This window comes from Pseudorasbora parva, chromosome 16 (genome assembly GCF_024679245.1).
Source record: "Pseudorasbora parva isolate DD20220531a chromosome 16, ASM2467924v1, whole genome shotgun sequence".
Lineage (NCBI taxonomy): Eukaryota > Metazoa > Chordata > Actinopteri > Cypriniformes > Gobionidae > Pseudorasbora > Pseudorasbora parva.
The window spans coordinates 26,487,099-26,510,747 of NC_090187.1; the positions used below are offsets into that span (position 1 = coordinate 26,487,099).

The following is a 23,649-nucleotide window of genomic DNA, read 5'->3' on the forward strand; positions in this document are numbered from 1 at the left end:
ACTACAACCCAAGAGTGGATAAAACGCCCGAGGGTACAGGTACTAACTCACACACATACTGTAAACCGACAAACACACCTGACTTGCCTGAGCATTTTCTCCAACACAGCTGGCCATTTAAGGAAATAGGTAAACATGTCACCATTCAAAACACGTTAAATGAACCTGTCACACTCTTTGTGTTCGGCTAAGTCAATTTATCCAATAGGCCTATAATAACGCAATCAAAATCTCGAAACACTCAATAACACAAAAGAGAGTGTATGGCAGGGGATGGGGGAGGGTGCTCGAATCTTGCTGAGATGCTTTAATGGAGTTCTGGAGCTCTGCCTCTGTTCTGGGACTGCAGGGGCTCTTCCAGACCCTGTTTACACTGCACCCTGTAATCTTAGCCCATGGCACTGTGTGTGTGTGTGTGTGTGTGTGTGTCTCAGATGGCGTCCATTGCAGTCTGTGTGGCTGTTAACCAGAGCCAGTTTTCATAAATTACCATAATTATTGCAAAACCCTCCCTAAACACGCACAATATACATATACACACACATATATATATATATATATATATATATATATATATATATATATATATATATATATATATATATATATATATATATATATATATATATATATATATATATATATTCCATTATTCACACCAATGCTCTTCTCAGAGGTTTGAACCCAGTATAAGACCTACTTTGGTGCGAACGGAAGACAATTGGATGGAGAAGGAAAGGGTTTCATAATACTTATCGTGGGAAAGGGTGAGGCTGAGAATGCAGAGTGAAACAAGAAAAAGGGAAAACACAAGCGCTGACAGCAAGGATTTGTTGGCCATGTTGGAATAATTCACTTCAGTGAAGCAAATTGATAACACTCCTGGGGTTATTGAGTCTATAAATTATCAACAGCCACTTTAATTTTCCTCATTAAAATAAAGCACATAACTGTTATCAAGTGCTGCAGATGGTTTTAAGAAATACTGATCTGTTTTGGAAGGGAACATTCAAAGGCTGAGTTAGCACTATAGAAGAAAAAAAAAACAGACTCAAAGGAGCTGTATGGTGACAAAATTTAAAATAAGAAAAAAAGTCATATTGTGAGATATAAGGCAGTTATGAGAAATCAAGTCACAATTGTGAAATATAAAGTCCTAGTGTAAGGTACAAAGTTACAATTAAAGAAAATAAACTTACCTTTATAAAGATATAAAAAGTATATTTTATCCAGTACACTTTAAAGTTTAAGTTATTAAAGTAGTTACACTGCAAAAAAATTCTTTTCTTACTTAGTATTTTTGTCTTGTTTCTAGTAAAAATATCTAATAATTGAACATTTACATTGAACATATTTTTACTAGACAAGTAAAAATGATTGTCTTGTTTTGGGAAGAAATAACTCAAAAATAAGCAAATTAATCTTCCAATGGGGTAAGAAAAATAATCTTGTTTTCTGTTTGAATTGAGATTATTTTGCTTACCCCATTGGCAGATTATTTTGCTTATTTTAAGCAAAAACTCTCTCAATTTTGAGTTATTTTTCCCCAAAATAAGACAATTAATTTTGCTTGTCTAGTAAATACTTCTTGTTTTAAGAATTTTAAGATGTTTGGACTAGAAACAAGACAGAAATACTAAGTAAGAAAAGCATTTTTTGTAGTGTATGAAAAATGAAGTCAAAATTGTAAGATAAGGTTATTGTGTAAAATATAAAGTCAATTATGGGAAAGCATTTGTAAGATAGGCTATAAATAGTCGCAGTTATGGAAATAAATTTGCAATTGTGAGATATATAATTTTAGGTTGTAGTTATGATAAATTAAGATTTAATTTTACGAAATACAAGACATAAGATATAGTCATAATCACAGAAAATAAAATTGTATATGCTATATGCTATAAAGTATAAATAAAATTTGATAACACTTTAGTTTAGGGTCCAATTCTCACTATTAACTAGTTGCTTATTAGCATGAATATTACTAGTATTGGCTGTTTATTAGTATTTGTAAAGCACATATTAATGCCTTATTCTGCATGACAATATTCTCCATCCTTTAATCCTATACCCAATACTTAAACTTAACAACTACTTTACTTTGTTGAGGCAAAAGTCCCAGTTAATGGTTAGTTAATAATAGTAAGAATTGTACAATAAACTAAAGTGTGACCAAAATTTTAGTTATGATAAATACATTAGTAACTTTGAAATACAACAAATAAAACCATATAAAGGGAAAATTGCAAAGTTTTTTCAGCTTGGGAAGTCTTGTTTTCCTTGATATGGCCTCATTAAATATCAAAGTGACAGAAATAGTATCATTGTGAGACAATGCATAGGAGTCGCTCCCTCCACCAGTACACGGCACTGAAAAACGTCTTGCATAACACATGACACACAAGTATCTACGAAAGACCTATTCAAACACCAAATAAACCACAACACGGTTTTGTCCCTGGTGGAAAGTTTGACTACTGGGTGCCATTGCTTCGTGAGCTGGAAACATGAAAGAAAGAACCTGCAGTTTCTTCAGGCTGAAACATTGGGACAATGCTGTGTGTGTGAGGAGCATTTACAATAGAAGTCACTGAATACAGCACAACACGGCAGCGCTGCCAAACGCACAAGCCAAAGCCAAACAAACACGCACAATGGGCTTTATCGCTCATTCTTTATAGTGGCCGGCTTCACCCTGTCCTCTGGTTCTTACTCTTGGTAGATTCACATACACACTTGCAGTGTGTGTGTATGTGTGTGTGAGAGACGGAGGGCCAATAAAATGGAGTCATGGCCAGCTATGCCCTTTACACCACCCCACTGTTCCCATGGTGACAAGCGGCAAACTACTGGCCATGCCCTCTGCCATTTGAAGACATTTTTTTTTTAAATTCAGCAAGGATCCTGTAACGCTGTGGCTGTAATGAGTGCACGAAGATGAAGGACATAAATGAAAACTCTTTAATTAATCCAAAAAGCTAACAAAGAACGCTTAGGTCATAGGAGATCACATTAATAAGTTTAGCACAACCAAACTAAAAAAGACCGAACACTGAACAAAGGGAACTACAGGCTTAAATACACATGAATCAAAGGAACTGGGAACAGGTGAGTAACTAATTAGAAACTATAGCCCCGTTTCCACCAAAATTACCCGGAACAATTTGTACCAGGAACTTTTTTACAGGAACTTTTCTCCCCCCCCAGACCTGCAACTGTCTGCTTTTCCACCGCGATCTAAAATTCCGTGAAGATTAGGCAAATTAGTCCGGTGATGTAGGACTGCGCGCGACTGCTCCTCCAAAGTCAGTGACGGACAGTAATCCTTTTTGCGTGTACCGATTGAAAGATTTAGTGGACTGTTTACATGAGACGTTATCTAAACCGATCTGGTGTTTACATGTGATGACTTTCAATCGCAATCATTTTGTCACATGCAGTTTGTCTGCCGACTCAAAAATGTCAACGCTGTTTTCTCCAGCAGCTGGAATGTGTTAACTGTAGCCATAGCGACTCTTAACGGCCACCAGGACTAATACAGTATTATATAAAAATCTATTTATCTGTTGTAAAGTGAAATAATAATCTCAGAAAAAAAATGTCTTCTGTCAGGCGCAGTTAAAGTAAAAACTGCCTGGGGCAATATGCGCTGTGTCATTATTCCAACATTATCTAACTTACGAAATAAAAAGTTTACCCCTCAGAAAATTGAGCTTTCCTCTCTTGTCAACATGAGCGCGGCGCGCGCTGTCACGTTTACATGACGTGGACGCACACTTAAAAGTAATCGGTCGTTTACATGGTGCAAAATAGACTGTAAAAAAATGAATAACGAGTATGGAAGAGATTCAAGCTGTGCTGCTTTTGCTGGTTATGTATAGGTTTACTAAAGAGGTAATTAACAACAACAGAAAAGAGCACTAATATGCAGATTCAGCAGCATGCAGCATATTCAGAAAGCTTGTAAAGCTAGATTTAAAGTGACAATGTATATTATTATCAGCTATTACGGACATTGAACGTGAGATGGCTGAGATGAACGCGCGCCATCAGACAGAGAGCAAGACTGATATTTACTGAACGCAGACCGAACCTCGCAAAAGACTTTTAAAAATGCCGGTTGAAATAAAATGCTGCGTGAGCTAAACCAATCAGCATGTTCAGCGCCCAAGTCCCGCCCTTGAAAGTTCCTGAACTTTGAAAAAGTACTACCTCGCGAGCAGGGCCGTTTGGAGGGGGAAATATTTACCCGGAACTTCATTTAGACCCTGGTTCCTGCGGTCTAAACACACCGAGTTCCACCCCAAAGTACCTGGTTCCTGGGTAAAGTTCCTGCGGTCAAAACGTGGCTTATGACAAAAGTTACATGGAAACTGACAAGGAACTAGAACACAGGCAATTGGTAACACATTTCAGGCCATGATGTGTAAATTGCCATGATGGTTTTGAATTGCTTGAAATATGATTCCAATGATATAATACAGTTAAAGGTGGGGTAAGAGTTATTTTAAAAGCATTTTATAAAAGTGTCTCAGGCCGATCGAGTACCAAAACAAACATATAGCCGGGGCGTGTCTACTGATGGTGAAAGAGAACGCTCAGTGCATGTCATTTTTCAAAACACACGACACACAGGACGGACAGTAGCCGAGTGACCACAAAAAAAGAGAGATGTCAGATAAAAAACAAATGTGGAAGATGTCTGTGGAACAAAGAAGGCTTCCGATCAGGCAAGAAGTATCAGCTTTCCAGTGCTGGAGAGAACTCAAGGAGCGATAAGGCCTGCAATCGGACACAGAGGTTGCTTTATTTCTTCGCGATAGACGAGTAACATTGGTTTTGTTTTGTTTCACAGAACTAAGGCCCTGTCCACACGAACACGGCTATTTTCAAAACCACAGCTTTTTCTACGCGGTTTGGCTGTTCGTCCACATGCAAACGCTGTATCCGGTTACTGAAACCGGACTTTTTTGAAAACTCCGTCCAGGCAAGGTGAAGATGTTTAGAAAGTCCGGTTACAGCATTTTCGTGTAGATGGTGAAACCGGAGATTTCGGCTTTTTAAGTCGAAATACACGACGTTCTCTCCTTCGTTTGATGTCAGATTTTCCATGTTATCTCCTTTTGATTTACGTGAGTCGAGTCTATGCGGTGGATTCTACTAACAGCGCTTATCACATGTATAGCCTACAGATACCTGTTCAGTTATTTCATTGTATTGCAGAACAAAGGCGGCAGAATGCAATAATAGTAAAGCAAGTGTGTGAAGCTATTATAGTCCACTTCAGCCCTGCACCTGTACAGTTACCCGTCACTGAGTCCAAAGTAAAGGAACTTGTAGAAGGGTTTCACTTGAGCCCATGGCATCCCTCAGTCAGTGCAATGTGCATCGGTGCCGTGGATGGGACCCATGTGGAAATCAGGCAGCCATTTGTAGTTTTGCGTTCTCATGTGGACAGATTTTTTTTTAAAACCGTGCTTGTGTGGACCCGATTGTTTTTTAAAACGGAGGAGGAAAAACTAAAAATACCCGTGTATGTGTGGACTAGGCCTAATATATGCTGGATTTTGCTTGACTATGCTTGCGTGTCATGTTCGCTTGTTTGTCCATTTGCAATGGTATCGTGGTTCACTTCAGCGGTGATAAAGACCTATTCATTTCCACATGGTATAAATCACTGTCTGTTTCAAGTGTCAGCTCGCAGTGTGTCCAAAAAGTAAGATGATAAACTCCTAATGTATGTTAGTTTCCTTTGTATGCTCTTTTAGTGATCAATATAACCCTCTAATCTTGTCACAATTGTAATATGCTCATTAGTTGGATTGTCGTGCTCGTGCTATTGAGTTGTTTATGAGAACTATGTTTGTGTTTTTGGGATGTAAGGGAGGACTTTTTCAGTGAACATTGGACCTGGATTACTATAGTAACACATGTTGCTTTCACTTTTTGATGACTTCATACCCTCGGCCGGCTGCGAGACCCTTTTGGGGTAGAGGCGTGTTTGTTTTGGTGATTTAAAATATGAACATCACCCCACCTTTAAGTGCAACGTGTGGCGCAATTCTGTCATATAGGCTACATAAAATTATGAGAACATTATAATTGCGTCCTTGGAACATGGCTTTTATGGGCTTAAAATGTTTTTGTAATCATTCTCTCAAAATTTGTATATAAATTTAGATAAAAGATATTATCTGCCAATATATCGGTTATTGGCTTTCAAGTAAATAATTATCGGTATCAGCCAAAATGTTAATATCGTGCATACATTATATTGATGAAAAATTTAATGAAAAACATTTATAACGTTAGAAAAGTTTATTCTATTTATCAACGAATCAAAATTTTTAAGCAGCACAACTTTTTTAAACACTGATTATAGTAAGAATTGTTTCTTCATCATCAAATCAGCATGTTAGAAAGATTTCTGAAGGATCATGTGACACTGGAGTAATGATTGCCTTCACAGGAATAAATTACATTTTAAAATATATTAAAAAAATATTTAAAATGGTAAAAGTATTTCACAAAATTGCAGTATTTTATTGTATATGATCAAATAAAATGCAGCCTTGGTCAGCAAATTCAAAGAGACTTCTTTCAAAAAATATTAACAAAATATAACCAACACCCATAACTTTTGAACGGAGTGTTTATCATACAAACTTAAGAGCATCCACTTCAAAAACTTGTTTACTTCAAGGTCCAATTACATCATCACACACTATTACATAAAATGCTTTCGATTTGGAACAGCATACACCTCAGGGAAAATAACCTTCATTCTTTGCTCCTAATAGATCTGATGAAAGAACATCGCACATCACCAAAAACGTTTTTTTTAATGTGACAGGCTGTTCACGGAAATCAAACTTTTTTTGCCGAACAAAATTAATCTTTCCCAAAAATAACATCAGAGGCATTGTTGAAATATCTTACGTCAGGAGATTAAAATAAAGGGATTATAAACCGGTTGGGTAAAAATAATCAGAGCTTTGTTCTCAAGACTTCCTGAAGGCACTGCAGGCTCTTGATGAGAGACCGCAGAATCACATATGCTAACAGAGACTATTATTGTCAAAGTCATGAAACAGAAATATAAGGAAAGACATGCTGATTGTATTCAAACATGAGTTGTCTTTCATTTAATTCATTCTAAGGTGTTCTGTGTGGTAACTAGCCCACCAAACAAAAATAGTCCACCCACAAGATCAAGTCCCTCTTTTAATGTAAATCTATGAAATATTTTTCAGGCTAAAATTTCCGTTTCAGTGTAATCATATTCATAGAAATTACAGCGTTTTTTCTTTACCTGGCATACATACACAGTCTCAAACACACTTGCACTGTCTAAACTCAGGCATCTGTCAGGTCTGCGGTGTCACTCAGGTGAGATGATTGAATTATTTACAGCAGTGAAACTTCAGCATAAACTTTTTCATAGGCATCATCACCTTGTCACAGATGAAACACATATTTGAGCAGAAGCCAAGATCAGATGGAAGAAACAACCCAAACCCTTTTCCTGTATGGAAAGGAAACATTTTTCCACAGAATATAGAAAGTCAAACAGATTGGAACGACATGAATGAATCATACACACTTTTAATGTATATACTAATAGTTGTGATATTCATGTACCTTGGGATTTACATGTTATTCCAAGATACTTCATGCTGAAACTATATTTTTGCCACTTTTTGTTATACTAAAGGTTCTTTATTGGCATATATAGTACCATAAATATTTTTTTAACATCCATGAAACCTTTTTAATGCACTGTATAGAGGAAAATAATGTTCTTTACACTAAGATTTATTTTTATTTTTTTAATGAATGAGGAACTCAAAATGGTTCTTCTATGACAATGGGTGCGTTTACATGCACACCAGTAAGCATATAACTCAAAAAAATCCCCGTTTTCCCCGTTTACATGCAAACCAGTAAACTGACAATGCAAGTAAACCGCGTTTACATGACTTTATTAATAAACCGGGTTATTTCCATGTAGTGACGTCAAAAATAATAATGTCCGTATCTGACTCAGAGTTTTTCAAATGTTACGTCAGTTGTGATTTTAAATAAAGCGCGCACCGTATCAGTGGAAGATTTATGGCTTATTATCCCTCATGAAGTTACAGATGCAGCGTTTTGTTTGAACCTCTACTTTACAATTTTCTGGGTCTTTAAAAAGAGTCTGCGTTTGTAATATAGGTCCTTATTTCATGTAAAACACTAGCTCGCTCTGTCTGGATGCATTAAAATCTGCTCTAAGTTTGCGTTTTTGTCACCTTTCGTGCTTGCGCACTTCAATAAGCCGACAGAAAGCAGGTTAATGCGTTTACATGCAGCGCGAAATCGAGGTAAGAGGCAAAAAAACGACCTGTTCCGACCGGTTTATGCTTACGCCGTTTAAGACCGTACTCCGATAAAAGAAAACGGGTTACTGCGTTTACATGACCATGTTCATTGTCGGCTTATTAGGCATAATCGGCTTAAGAATGTGCATGTAAACGCACCCAATGTGAAAACCCCCTTTGGAACCTTTATTTGTAAAAAAAATAGTGGAAAAAGAAAGAGACAGAAAGAGAAAAAGAACTTAATTTGACTCACAAACACATCCATTAACATGTGCTCCAGAGTTGTTTCCAGGTCATCAAGTCTCGCTGCCAGTGTCATGATGGCTTGTGCAGTCAAACCAAATCAACTAACTCAACAAAAACTGAAAATGACTTCAAATACGAAGAAAACAAGATGTTTACATAAAATGTTTGTGCTCTGCAGCCAAAATGGTCATCCAGTTTCCAAAAATCTGAACATCCATCATAGGAATGTCGACACATCCACATGCTATGCCGAAAATCCTTTCTTCTAATCAACGTTCTCTATAATAGCCAAAAGATATCCGGATTGCAAAAGACCACACCAAACACAACTCTTCAGAGGTCCGTCCTGGTTCAGATTGGGTCAGACTGGACTCCGGTTCCAGAAAGTGGCTTTAACTAATGCATAAACATTCCCCTTCTTTGGCTCAATTCTTGAAAGACCGTGTGACAACCACATGACACCTAAGTCGCTCATCTATTTCCTCCAGCCGTGAACACTTTCACACACAGGACATCACTGAGACAAGAACAGACCGTCCAGCTCACTTCACATAAGGACAAAACTTCATTACTGAGGATGACCAACAATCTATGCGTGTGTGGAACAGTGTGTCCGCCTCTTCCTGGGGGCAGTGGACCCACAGTGGACCCCATTGTGCACTGGGACCCATGAGGATGAGGAGGACCCGCAAGGGTGTCTGTGTCTAATGCCCGTCTCATTCACACGGGCCTTCTGATCAATGCGGCTTTGTGCTGCCCATTAACGAAGGGCCAAGAATGTCTCTGTGATGCCCTGGCCACAAAACAAGGCAATGTGCAGAGTCTCTCTCCAACTTATGTAAGCGATCGAGAGTTTACCACTGTTTACGTCTCATGCAGTGCGATTAGTCTTCTCAATATGAGGTGGACTGTGTTAATGTACATACATGTTTCTAGACCGAATTAGAAGAGAAAGAGGCACAGGGGTATAATTATAAATAGCAGGATGTGACTCCATTTGAGTCACAGTGTAAAATGCAGCCAGAGAACACACGCACACACACAGATGCTAACAGCTGTTAATCAAACATGCCTTATCCTGTGAGCATTTGCACACACGCTGAGGTATTCTAGCTTACCTTGAGCAAATGCGAAGCTAATAAATGTCCAGATGCTGTTGCGGCCATATGCTGAATCAACGATCAAACATGAAATTCATGCATTCATGCGTGCTTCACCCTAATTTGAGCTATCTTCTGCATAATGTAAAATGATCAGTGGTCTTAGCGTTTTTAAAGAGCTTCTTTTTTATAGAGCTAAACACCATAGAAACACGTGTCCTTTAAATACCATGGAAAATTACTCACTGATTTTAGCAGCACTGAGGTATGGTTAGATCTGAATACAATAGAAACTATTGTTCACTCTTAAATCTGATATTCTACATACACACATAAGCATAGTTTGACGAAATTGTGCCAGAAGTAAAACATAATGTGACATGAGTACATGTTGCATTCTCCACAAAGGAGCTCTAATAGCGGACATTCGCATAACGAGTCTACTTTTGCTTAATTACAAGGTATACAAAAAAGTTATAATTCTATGTATTGGCACACATACACTACTGTTCAAAAGTTTGGGATAAGTAAGTACATTTTTTGTAAATTAATTATTACTTGCAATGAAAAAAATTCTCCCTTCCATCCCAAAAACACAAACATAGTTCTCATCAACAACTTGATAGCACGTGACATATTACAATTATACCAGATTAGAGGGTTATATTGATCTGTAAAAGAGGAACCAAAGGAAATAAACATGACTATATTATCTTACTTTTCGGACACACTTTGGGATTTGACGCTTGCAACAGACAGTGGAGGAGGTTGACGCTCCAGGCTTATCAGGTGTGGAAATGAATGGGTCTTTATCATCGCTAAAGTGATCGAAGATACGATTGCGAATGGACAAACAAGCGAACAACTGCATATTCATGCAAAAGCCAGCATATATTGGTTCTGTGAAACAAAACCAAACCAATGTTACTTGTCTATCGAGAAGAAATAAAGCAACCTTTAATGTACACTTACACATGTCCATGTCAACACATTTTTAACCACAGCTGAAGGCCTGCAGACCAATCCCATTACAAAGGACGCAGCCAGCAGCAGATTAAACTCACTCTTAAGGACAGATGGGTGTTACGTTCAGTGTGTGTTTGTGTTTGTATGAGTGTGAGGTGATAGTGAGGAACATCATAATTTTAACACCATCAACATCATGTCACACTCCAATAAACACCGGCACAGTATACTTCACAAATGATAAGATGGCAGGACGGATGCAAGCACAACACTACTGATTTGTAAAGTTTAAAGAGTGTTGACCTATGACCTCCATGAAGATGACAGATGCACACACCCGCACACACATGCACGTGCTCCTTAAAGACAAAAGTCTTGTTGACCCCTTGACCCTACAATTTAGTCTGATTGATAATGACCTTTGACGCTGCTAAGGCAACTTATCTGCAGAGGTCAAAAATGATTACATCCAAGTGTATTTCTGTGCATATTCAATGGATATTTCAAAACAAACCAACATCGCTATTATTATTAATGCTTAAACTTACTATTGTTATGGTAAGAGTTTTGTTCTAAACACACAGCAATGTAGCCTGACAAACCAGACCCACATCAAGATGTTTGGTCTGGAAACTCACCATAGACAGGGCTCAATCCGAGGGGCGGGATAAACGGTTGTCTTTCAAACTCCCTCTGCACGCGATAGGACAGCGCTACAACCAACCAGAGCAACGAAGGTGAAGCAGAGCTCGCTGACAGATTAAACTTTCTCCGTATCCGGTCAGCAAAACTCTGAACATATCTTCACTTTTTAAGAATGACTTCAGTGCCGTTCTTTGTTCTTTTCTCAGAGAAAAGCATAACTCAAAGTCTTCCAGAGTCGCGGTGAAAGCTGATTTGAATGACTGCCGTTCGCCAGCTTCTGCGTTTACTAGAAGCATGCAAGCGCAACTCTGCCATCATTATGTTAAGCCCCGCCCACTGACTCTATACACGATGTGATTGGCCCGACCAGAGTTTGGCGTTTACAGCTCAGAAGTGTGTTGAGAGTTGCTAGACGACACTCGCGACAGATTAGATTTGCTGCCGCTAGGGTGCGTCTAGATTTCTAAGCTAATATCAATGCATTATATAAAAAAACATACCCACCTTAACGGCAGGACAAAACCCTGGAAACCCTCAACAACACATCAGAAGTGATGGTCAGTTTTGTATGGGCAAACACTTATTTTACAACATGCATGTAATAATTTTTTCAGTGCCACCTGTTCAAATAGATTAAGCTACACTCATACAATGTGGGCCCTATTTTAACGATCTGAAACGCAAGTGTCAAAGCGCGGAGCGCAAGTAATTTTGTGGGCAGGTCTCGGCGCTGTTGCTATTTCCCCAGCGGGATAAATGGCTCTTGCGCCCGGCGCAAATCTAAAATGGGTTGGTCTGAAGTAGCTTCATTATTCATAGGTGTGGTTTGGGCGTAACGTGAATAAACCAAACAGAGCATCATCCAACATTCCCTTTAAAAGCAGGTGCGCAAGTTCCATTATGGATTGCTATTATTATGGCGTATTTACCAGGCGCACGCCAGGAGCGGTTCACAGCCGACGTGACTGATGTTCTTGTAAGAGCAGCCCTTACGAAACAAAAATATATTGCAGTATATTTGAAAATGTCATGCAATACATTAGGAAATATATTAACATATATGGGAATTAATATTTATATCTTTCAATATATTGCAATATATTGAAAGCGGCAATCATTTATATATTTTGCAATATATTACATGAATATATAATATATTTTATAATACCATCAATATATTATTCCATATATTTACAATATATTAAAATATATTTCAACTAATATATTGGTAAATATATTTTCCTTTCGTAAGGGAGTGAAAGACAGAGAAGTTGTGTTGTATGGGGATGGGAGAAACCCACCCAAAATATCGTCGGTTAAACAGTTTTTTATTTTTTCAGTCGATTTTTTTTCCTGGTTCTTGACGGACAAACCAATTTGTCAGATGTCCATATATATATATATATATATATATATATATATATATATATATATATATGTCTTGCCACTATTGGGCAAACAGGTCTGATCCTTAATTTCTACAGTAAGCCTGAATAATTTGTAAGCTAGATTTATGCCTATTTTTTCACATCTTCGTGGCACACCACAATGTGTTAATTTTTTTTTTTTAGTGTAACAATTTATTAGATTTCATGAGCAAAGTGTATGCGCGTTGTGCACGCTATACATTTTGGTCAAGCATGCGCCCTTAAAATAGCATAATGAACAACGCGCAACGCGACACTGACTTTAGACTAGGTTTTTTCTGGTCAGAGGCGCAACTGTTTAATGGAACAGCAAAATAGCACCAGGGATTGTTTGCGCCGGAACACGCCTCCTTTTTTGCGCTGAACCGCCCAGGGAGCGAGTTCATTCACTAGTTTAGCGACGTGCTTCTGTGGAGGGAAAAGCGCGCTTTGCGCGAGTGCAAAATAGGAATGACACATGCGTCGGTGTACAAAGTCAATTGCGCTGGGTGCAAGATAGGGCCCTTTATCTCTTTTGCATAGATGCTAATCGAAGGCATAATCAACTACACTGTAAACATTTTTGTTTTTGTTGGTTTAACTTACAAAGGTAAGTAACCTGGTTGCCTTCAAATTTTGAGTTTATTGAAATTAAAAATTTGAGTTGATACAATGAAGGAAATTTGTTTAATAAATAGAAACTCAAAATATTATTGTATCTGAACCACATAAAAAACTAGATAAATCATGAAAATAGCGCTATTTGGCATGTTTCACTGCGTCATCAGAAATGCTTTAATGCTTCAATATTTTAATAATATTTTGATAAAGGTTGTCGAATCTCAAAAAAAAAAAAAATCATTGTATTAACTCAAAATTTTAATTTCAATGAACTCAAAATTTTAAGGCAACCAGGTAACTTTTTTTCTAAATAATTTTTTACAGTGTATGTGCCCTTTTCTAGAGCGACTGTAAAATGATTTCTAACCATAAATGGGAACATGGTCATCTTTAATTTGTTTCTTCCAGGAAGACACTCCTTTTGACTGTCATATGATTTATTTCATTCTGCTCTGAGAGTGACTCAAACTTCCTGCTGTTCATGTTCAATGTCACAGCCAACATCCTCACCAGAGCACAATTTTGATTAAACACAGTCGTATGTCAGATATCCAAATTGCTCTGACAACGTTCCGCCTCTCCACGTCCATTCAGTAGCAAATTAACTTTGCAATTCAGTCTCGTTTTGGTTCAGAAACAAAACTTCTCAGCCAGACTCTTCTTTCCACATGCAAACATGACCTGCAACCACTCTTACCCGCTCTTCTAGGCTTAACGCACACACGAGGGGAGAAAGACTTGATCCATTTTAGTCCAGACCTAAAGCCTCTTTTCAGCTTTTCTTAACTGACAAACATCCCTCCCCTAATCCACTATGATACTGCTGTACATACTGGTTATTTGTATGTAACTTATGACTGAAAAGTCTAGGGGACTTTATTAGGGGGATATTCCATAACTCTAAGTAACTCTAATCATTGTTCAGCCAAAGAACCCTATCAGCCTGACATTTACGCACAAGCATATACTCGCCCACTGACATCAGAAGTAAAGAGGGCCAAAACATGCTCTCACATCAGTTTTTTATTTTTTATTTTCTCCATCTATTCAGTGTTTATCCTACACTGGGCTAGGTGGGCCGTTATTTACATTGGCACATACACAGACAATATTGTCAACAAATATCTCAGTGTTTGCACTGACAGTAACTTTATAATGGCAGAATGGAATAACAATTTGTTACAATTCTATGAATGGTCACACTTTAGTTGAGGGTCTGATTCTCACTATTAACTACAACTTTTGCCCCAGTAAACTCCTAATTACTGCTTATTGGTAGTTAGTAAGGCAGTTGTTAGTTTAGGTATTGGGATGTAGAATATGGTCATGCAGAATAAGGCATTAATATGTGCGTTATATGTAGTAATAAACAGCCAATATACTAGTAATATGCAACTAGTTAATAGTGAGAATTGGACCATACTGTTGCAAGAAAAAGTATGTGAACTGCTTGTATAATCTTTGAAAATGTGAATAATTTTAACAAAATAAGAAAGATCATACAAAATGCATGTTCATTTTTATTTAGTACCATCCTGAATAAGACATTTTACTTGCAAATAATAGATAGCTTAACTTATTCAAATGACCCCATGCAAAAGAAAATGAACCATTGATTCTTAATACTGTGGCGTTACCTGGGTGATCTGCAGCTGTTTGTTTTTTTGTGATGGTTGTTCATGAGTCCCTTGTTTGTCCTGAACAGTTAAACTTCAGCAGTTCTTCAGAAAAATCCTCCAGGTCCTACAAATTCTTCAGTTTTTCAGCATCTTTTGCATATTTGAACCCTCTCCAGCAGTGACTGTATGATTTTGAGATCCATCTTTTCACACTGAGGACAACTGAGGGACTCAAGCACAACTATTAATTTTGAATATGATGGAGATGTAAGAAAATGTTCTTATTTTGATTAAATGTTAAAATAATAATAATAATTTAGTACGTACTGCCCTTTGGAATCAACAGAATACACTTGCATGTTTCCCGGAAGACAAATTACCTTGATCTTCAAATAAAAAAAAGTTTTAACTCTTAAAGTTAACTCGTTTTTCCTTCTGGATCATCTGTTAACATTTGAACCTTTTTTTTTTACATAGTTGAGCTTGAGTGCCAGGGTCCGGAGTTCAGGGTCATTTAAATAAATTCAGCTATTTTTTGTCTTGTGGACTATATGCAAAATGTTTTATGTAAAATATCTTATCCAGGACACTAAACAACCTGTCCTCCAAAAAATACGACTCTATAGGTCGTTTTCCAAGCACCTTATTATGACCTATATTGACGTTTTAAAGTCATGCGCCCTCTAGCTGGCGTAAAAATAATGACAGTGTCGTGTTACGTCTGCCGTCATGAACTGAAGTATGGGTGTTCATTTTAATGCAATGTGTGGACTTTTTACCACCATTTGTCATATTTCCTTTTTAAATTTACAACTACACCCACCCCATCCCTAAACCTACCCAGTGATTTATAGTGCATACACACTTTTAAGCACACGTCTTCCCTGGGATCGAACTCACGATTGCATGATCACATGTTGTTGTTGTATAGGGCAATGCTTTACCAACTGAGCTATGCAAAACCTGAAATATTAAGCAGATAAAAGGGAAAAAAATACTTTAAAATGAAAGTGTCCTGCACAACTTTAGAAAACGCTCCTGTGCGTCGTATTTAATTAATGAAAATATCGTTGATAGGGGCGAAACTTTAGTATACGCTTCTATGGGTCGTATTTCAAGGAACTGACAAACGACCTATATAGGCGTATTGGTTAGAGGACATGTTGTATAATAGATATATCAAGGCCATGCATTACAAATCTTTTAGCTCCTTTTCTCTCACTCTCAGAAAACAGGATTAAGCACTATATGTGTCCACTTTAACCCCTTAAATAGTCTTGAGGTCAAGAGTCTAAATCACAAGACCACAAAGTGTTTTGCATCTCAATGGCTCTTAACCTACTCAAACACCAGACTACATTCAGTTTATGCATTACCGCAGTTCTTCATATAGGGATTGTGAGTTATATTGTTAAACTAATATGATTAACTTTTTAAGTCTACTACACAGAAATAACCTTGTTATTAAAGGGTTAGTTCACCCAAAAAATGAAATGTATGTCATTAATGACTCACCCTAATGTCGTCCACACCGTAAGACCTCCGTTCATCTTCAGAACACAGTTTAAGATATTTTATATTTTAGTCCCAAAGCATATGCAGTCTATACACACTATACTGTCCATGTCCAGAAAGATAATAAAAACATCAAAACATCAAAGTAGTCCATATGTGACATCAGTTAGTTAGTTAGAATCTCTTGAAGCATCGAAAATACATTTTGGTCCAAAAATATAAAAAAACTATGACTTTATTCAGCATTGCCTTCTCTTCCGTGTTCCCCAAATAAAGATTAAAATGGCCATGAATCAATGAATCGATCAATGATTCGGATCGCTAATGTCACATGATTTCAGCAGTTTGGCAGTTTGACACGTGATCCAAAATCCTGAAATCACGTGACATTGGAGATGTTTTTATTCCCTTTCTGGATATGGACAGTAAAGTGTGTATAGACTGCATATGTTCTGGGACTAAAATATAAAATATCTTAAACTGTGTTCTGAACATGAATGGAGGTCTTACGGGTGTGGAACAACATTAGGGTGAGTCATTAATGATATCGATTTCATTTTTGGTTGAACTAAACCTTTAACTGGGATATTCTGGAATATGCTATTTTTGTGATGTGATGTCAGTCAACAAACCACAGAATGTGATTATGACTTCTTTACTCTATGTGTGTTTGTGTAAAAAAAGGGCTCTCTGTATTCTCTGTGTGTCTCTCTGTGTATCAAGGTGACCTTGATTGCAGCAGTGTAAACCGATATCCCCACACTCCTTTAGCCTTCTATCTTTCATTCCATTCATAGTTTACTCTTACTGTTTTTTTTCTTTACTCTGTGCCTGTATGTCAGGACCATGGTATACCTGTCTACTACCCACAATCCTCTATACTTTCCCACCTGAGTCAGCATTGGCTCTCTGGCCTATATAGAGGTTTTTGCTTCTCTCTCTCAAACACACACACACACACACACACACACACACACACACACACACACACACACACACACACACACACACACACACACACACACACACACACACACACACACACACACGTCGTGTTTCCATGTTTTATGGGGACTTTCCATAGGCGTAATGGATTTCATACTGTACAAACTGTACATCCTATCCCCTTACACTGCCCCTGCCCCTAAACCTACCCATCACAGGAAACATTCTGCATTTTTACTTTCTCAAAAAAACTCCTTCTGTGTGATTTATAAGATGTTTTCCTCATGGGGTACTAAAAATGTCCCCACAAGGAAAAGGATTTCGGATATTGCCATCTTTGTGGGGACATTTTGTCCCCATAACGTAGGGATTACCAGGCCACACACACACACACACACACACACACACACACACACACACACACACACACACACACACACACACACACACACACACACACACACACACAGACACACACACACACACACACACACACACACACACACACACACCACTGATGGGAACCCATGTTGAATCAGAGTGAATCTCTCTAATAAAGAGGCAGTTCGGTGAGTCACGAGTCAGCATTTTCTGCCCTACTAAACTCAGCCCAGTTTTATACTGAGAACAGCCATAATTTAGAACGACGCGCGTGCACACACTCATACAAGCGCACAAGCACAAGCACACACACACACACACACACACACACACACACACACACACACACACACACACACACACACACACACACACACACACACACACACACACACACACACACACACACACCACTGATGGGAACCCATGTTGAATCAGAGTGAATCTCTCTAATAAAGAGGCAGTTCGGTGAGTCACGAGTCAGCATTTTCTGCCCTACTAAACTCAGCCCAGTTTTATACTGAGAACAGCCATAATTTAGAACGACGCGCGTGCACACACTCATACAAGCGCACAAGCACAAGCACACACACACACACACACACACACACACACACACACACACACACACACACACACACACACACACACACACACACACACACACACACACACACAAGAATATCACAAGGATCCTCATATAAATTAAATATAGTTTGAATTCAATTTCATTAAAGGTATTAGTCATAGCAGGAGCATTTCAGGAGACTCCCAAAGGACATTGTAAAATACTTTAACACTACTTACACACACGGCATAAAAATACGCTATTACAATCCCTGTTACATATGCCCACATAAACAGTGTCATGTATGTGTGTGTATATTCACCTCCCTTCTGTGCTGTTTCCTAAAATAACTACACTGTTGTTTTCACTTTTCACAAAAACAACACTGCGGAAGAGAGATGGTGTGTGTGTGTGTGGGGGGGGGGGGGGGGGGGGGGGGGTTGTGTGTTCTCATCCGATCTTTAACTTTCTCATCTAAGTGACATTCTGAATCACATAAACCAATTTCATGCATGAGGTGAACCAAAGATCAGTGTTCATAATCACCCTAAGTGTGTGCATAAATTGTGCCTCCATGCTCTACAGCCAGAGATCCAAGCAAAACTGACAATTAAATATTCAACCATGATCGCCTAAAATCTCATTGAGTCACCAAGCAGATGCAAATGTTCTGCATAATGTCAATAACAACATCAACAACAATAATAATTTATATGCTTATACAACATAAAATGAAGTATGTAATAAGGAGAGGTTTCTGGAGAAGAATGGTGATAGATACAAGGAGAATGATAGATAGAATGATAGAATGAATAAACAATCAACTGAACAAACAATCGATATACTGAACAATAAACAGACAGACAGACAGACAGACAGACAGACAGACAGATAGATAGATAGATAGATAGACAGACAGACAGACAGATAGATAGATAGATAGATAGATAGATAGATAGATAGATAGATAGATAGATAGATAGATAGATAGATAGATAGATAGATAGATAGATAGATAGATAGATAGATAGACGGACGGACGGACGGACGGACGGACGGACGGACGGATTTTATAGATAGATGGATAGATAGATAGATGGATGGATGGATGGATGGATGGATGGATGGATGGATGGATGGATGGATGGATGGATGGATGGATGGATGGATGGATAGATAGATAGATAGATAGATAGATAGATAGATAGATAGATAGATAGATAGATAGATAGATAGATAAAATAGAAGTATAAATAGAAGAACAGAATGAATGATAAAACGATAGAAAAAATGATAGAGAGAACTCTAGACCGAACGATCAAAAGAAAGAAAAGACAGAAAGAAAAATAGATAGAACTGACAATAGAACAAACGAACAATAGAACGAACAAACAAATGAACGATAGATAGAACAACACATCGATGATAAATAGACAAAACGATAGATAGAACAAAAAAGCAATATATAGAATGATAGTTACAGAATAATAGATAGAACAATACAATTATAGACATACAGACAGATAGATATGATACAGAGAATGCTAGATAGAACGATCAATAGAACAAACTATAGAACGAAAAAACAATAGACGGACGGACGGACAGATGCGTGCGAAAAACCTTTATCAGATGTGAAGACAGACTTCAAAGGAGACATTTCTAAAAGTTCTTAATTACAGTTTTCATCCCATCATCTGCGGTTGCTTTTTTCAATACTTGAACGTCCCGTTTGACTTCAGTTAGCTGCCAAATCACCTGCCATTGCTCTGAACTTCTGAACAATAAAACCAAGTAATTATCATTATTATATGTCCCCAACAGTGTAAAAGTTGTTTTTGTGATTTTCATTCCAGGAAAATCGTTTTACAGGCTCTAAACTCCCACTCTCGATATTGTGACAAAGTACGGGGCAACCTTCAGCTCAGTGCCTCGAGAGTTTTGGCTGCGGCCCTTAAAAAGTCTGTCTCATCATGTTCAATTTGAATGGAATGAAAATGTTTCTGAGGAAAGAAAAAGCCATAAAGCTATAAATAATATAGCATCTACTCAATTCTTCTGACCAGTGGAGTTCCATTAACTCACAAATGACTCCTATGAGCCAGTGCTATTTAGTGATTCAACAACATATAATGCAAACATCGTCGTTTGGTCTAATATAAGTCAATATAAGGTGTCCGCAGAATGTGTCTTGAAGTTTCAGCAAAAAATACACCACAGATTATTCATTATAGATTGTTTTGAAAGCTTCTATTTGAATGGAAGGAAAAACATGCTGTTGTCGTGTGCCTCTTTAAATGCAAATGAGATGCTGCTCCCCGCCCTTTTTTTCAGAATAGGGCGGAGCCTTTACAACTTGTGCTAGTTTAGATAAAGGACAACAACAAATGGAGTGGGGAGAACCTCACCACATGAGTAGAATTCGCAAAGATGGATTAATACCAACTGTTTGAACAACTTTATTTTCAGAACATGTAAGTACAGCATATTATTTTGTTAATGTTAGCAAATCAGCTTTGTGACTGTGCTGGTTATTATGACTAGTGATGGGCAGTGAAACACTAAAACAGTTGAAGCAAATGTGCCGTATTATGTCAAAGCTTCGAATCAATCTAACACCCGTCTCCATGGCAACCCCTGCTGGTACGAAGTGTTTCGAAATGTTTCCAAACAGCAATAACGTAACAAAGCCTCATTTACTGACATAATGGGACTTTGGCAGTTTGATAGCGCCCCAAACCAATTGATTCGAAACAGAAGTTTGGAAAATCTTCAAAGCTTCATGAAGCAGTATTTTGAAATCGCCATCCCTAGTTAGGACGCCATAGGTTGGCTAAAGTTACCATTGTCTCTGTGTTCACAGAGATCCGATCATTCGTTTTATTTTAAATAAGTACTAGAAGTGCACTACTGAACTGTACAGGCGGTGAGCATTTTGGGCTTAAAAATAACAAGCTCTGGTCTCTGTGAATATAGCAAGAGACAATGCTAGCTTTAGCCACATTAGTACATTCAGAAAGGTGATTTGCAAACACACACATTATAAAGTGCAGTACTTACATGTTCTGGATATGAAGTTGGATCATGAAGAGTTGGATTTGATCCATCTTTGAGAAGCAACTTTTGTGCAAATCATGTGTTTACTGACCCTCCTTAGCAAAGCAGTCCAGTATACAATGACTCACACAAACGTATATGAATTTAGCTAATTTCTTGGGCACATTCCCTTCACAAATGAAAGGAATCCACTGCATCCTCAGTGGCACAGATGCTGGGAGTTTATTATTACAGCCCAAAACAGAACAGTTATAATGTTTAAATAGATGAGAAATTGTATGTCTACTTTTGCCATGCTGTTAGAAACTGGTACAACAGTTGCTTGCGAAAACAAAATGGCGGTGACGTGGGTGGGTGGATTAAGGGGCGGTAATATTATAATAAGATCCCCTTCCTACCTCACTAGGGGAGTGAAATCTGAATGGCTCGTTTTTTCATGCTTGCAAAGAAAGGATTTCTAAAACAATGTTACTGGGTTGTCCTTTTTCACGTTTTCTGGGTTGACAGATGCACCAGGAACCTGATTATAGCACTTAAACCGTCCGATTTTCATAATGTTCCCTTAAATTAACAAACTCAAATGTTACAAATTTAAATCACTCGGATGAATCCTTCTCTAAACTGGCTGAATCAACATCTGACCAATTACAGTTATAACCACTTTAAGCTATGTCAATCTCAAAATGGTATTGTGTATTTGTGCTATTTTAAGCAAATACAGTCTTATTGTGAAACATTATAAATGCCCACCAATGTAAAAAAAAAAAAAAAAAAAGTGACTGTTTTAGATTTTAATTTAAAATGAAAAATATATATATTTGTGTATTTGCTCCAGAGCAGACCCTTGCGCTGCTTAATATTTTTTGTGGAAACCGTGATACATTTATATATTTATATACAAAACATGCCTGTCTCCTCCCACAACACCTTATTATCATCCGTGCAGCCCCCTTCATTTTTCTCCATCTGTCATTCTCTCTTGTTTTTAATGAGCAGGTTCAGGTGTGTGCGTGTAATGGGTGATGGTGTCCATTACTATCTACCTTCACTCCCTCTGTTGAGCTGTTCTAATGGGGGAAAGACTAATATTTTATGCCTTGAGCTTGTGTATTCCTAATGAACTCACACTGGCGTGTCTGTAATGTCTAACTGCTGCAAAGATGCTTTGTTGGCAAAATAAATATGCTAAATTCTGCTGAACTTTTGTTGGTTTTCATGTTGGGATACCTGCCTGCGGTGCTGCAGAGTTTTCTTTATTTTTTATTTTATTTTTTACTATTTTTAGGAAGTAAAAAAGTTTTACATCCTTAGGGAAAACAAAGGAAAAAACAAAAAAATAGAACAGGGGGTATACATTTTGTTTTGGGGCAACCAATGTACAGTCATTGTTTGCTTAAATTACAGTACTCAATCCACTTCTTCCAGCATTTTATAAATAGGTTTTTTTTAAAAGTCTTAAGATAAAAGTTAATTGTTCCATTTTTTTTTTCTTTAACAATTTATATCCATTCTCCAAGTAAGGGGATGTCCTGCTTATACCAATGTCTTGTAATACTTTTCTTACTTGCCACACTTAATATATTAACAAGATATACATGACTTCTCAACACAGAGTGCATAATGTTTCCAAGATATAATGTAGTAAAATGTATTGGTATATCATATCCTAAAATCTTTTGAATCTCCATCGAAACCATGGTCCAGAAAGGTAGTATTTTTGGGCAACTCCAGAATACATGAAGATGGTCTCTGCAGAGTTTTCTATAATAATTTCTTGTACATCTATATTAATATCAAAGACATGCATCTGTCTTTTGAGCTGGACAGTGAATTCATATAAAGGCCTTTTTATGTGAGAGAGAGTGAGATTTAAAACCAGCCATGAAAATGTCACACGGGCAGCCTGGACTTGTCTAGCATTACCATATTTCAATTTCAATGACTCGCACTCTGTAGATCAGTGGGGTGTCCCATCTGAAAATGATACCTAGAGGGACCTGCCAGTCAAATCACCAGGTGATCCGTATCAGGGTGACGCACATCACCCCTGGAGGCACACACACATGCACGTTACAGAGTAATGAGCAATGAGCAAGACCCATGAATAAAACCAGAGATGTGTGAGCAATCTGGTGAATGGGGAGTGTCTAATACACCCACCCTTCACCATCACCATGAAAAATTTATCTTACTTACACACATTCTTCCAACATTTTACTT

At 37.7% G+C, this 23,649-nt stretch overlaps 1 protein-coding gene across 3 annotated transcripts in view; it reads right to left on the bottom strand.

The window, feature by feature from the left end:
* Positions 1-23,649, bottom strand: part of frmd4a (FERM domain containing 4A) — a 199,341-nt gene that overhangs the window by 109,803 nt on the left and 65,889 nt on the right. Inside the window, exon 1 of one of the 3 annotated variants that reach the window (XM_067420097.1) lies at positions 8,614-8,969. The exons of the other annotated variants lie outside the window; for them this stretch is intronic. Within the exon in view, the coding sequence (XP_067276198.1) occupies positions 8,614-8,679 (66 nt within the window). The 5' untranslated portion in view covers positions 8,680-8,969. Of the gene's footprint in view, positions 1-8,613; positions 8,970-23,649 lie in introns of those variants that run through there. 3 annotated transcript variants of the gene reach the window in all.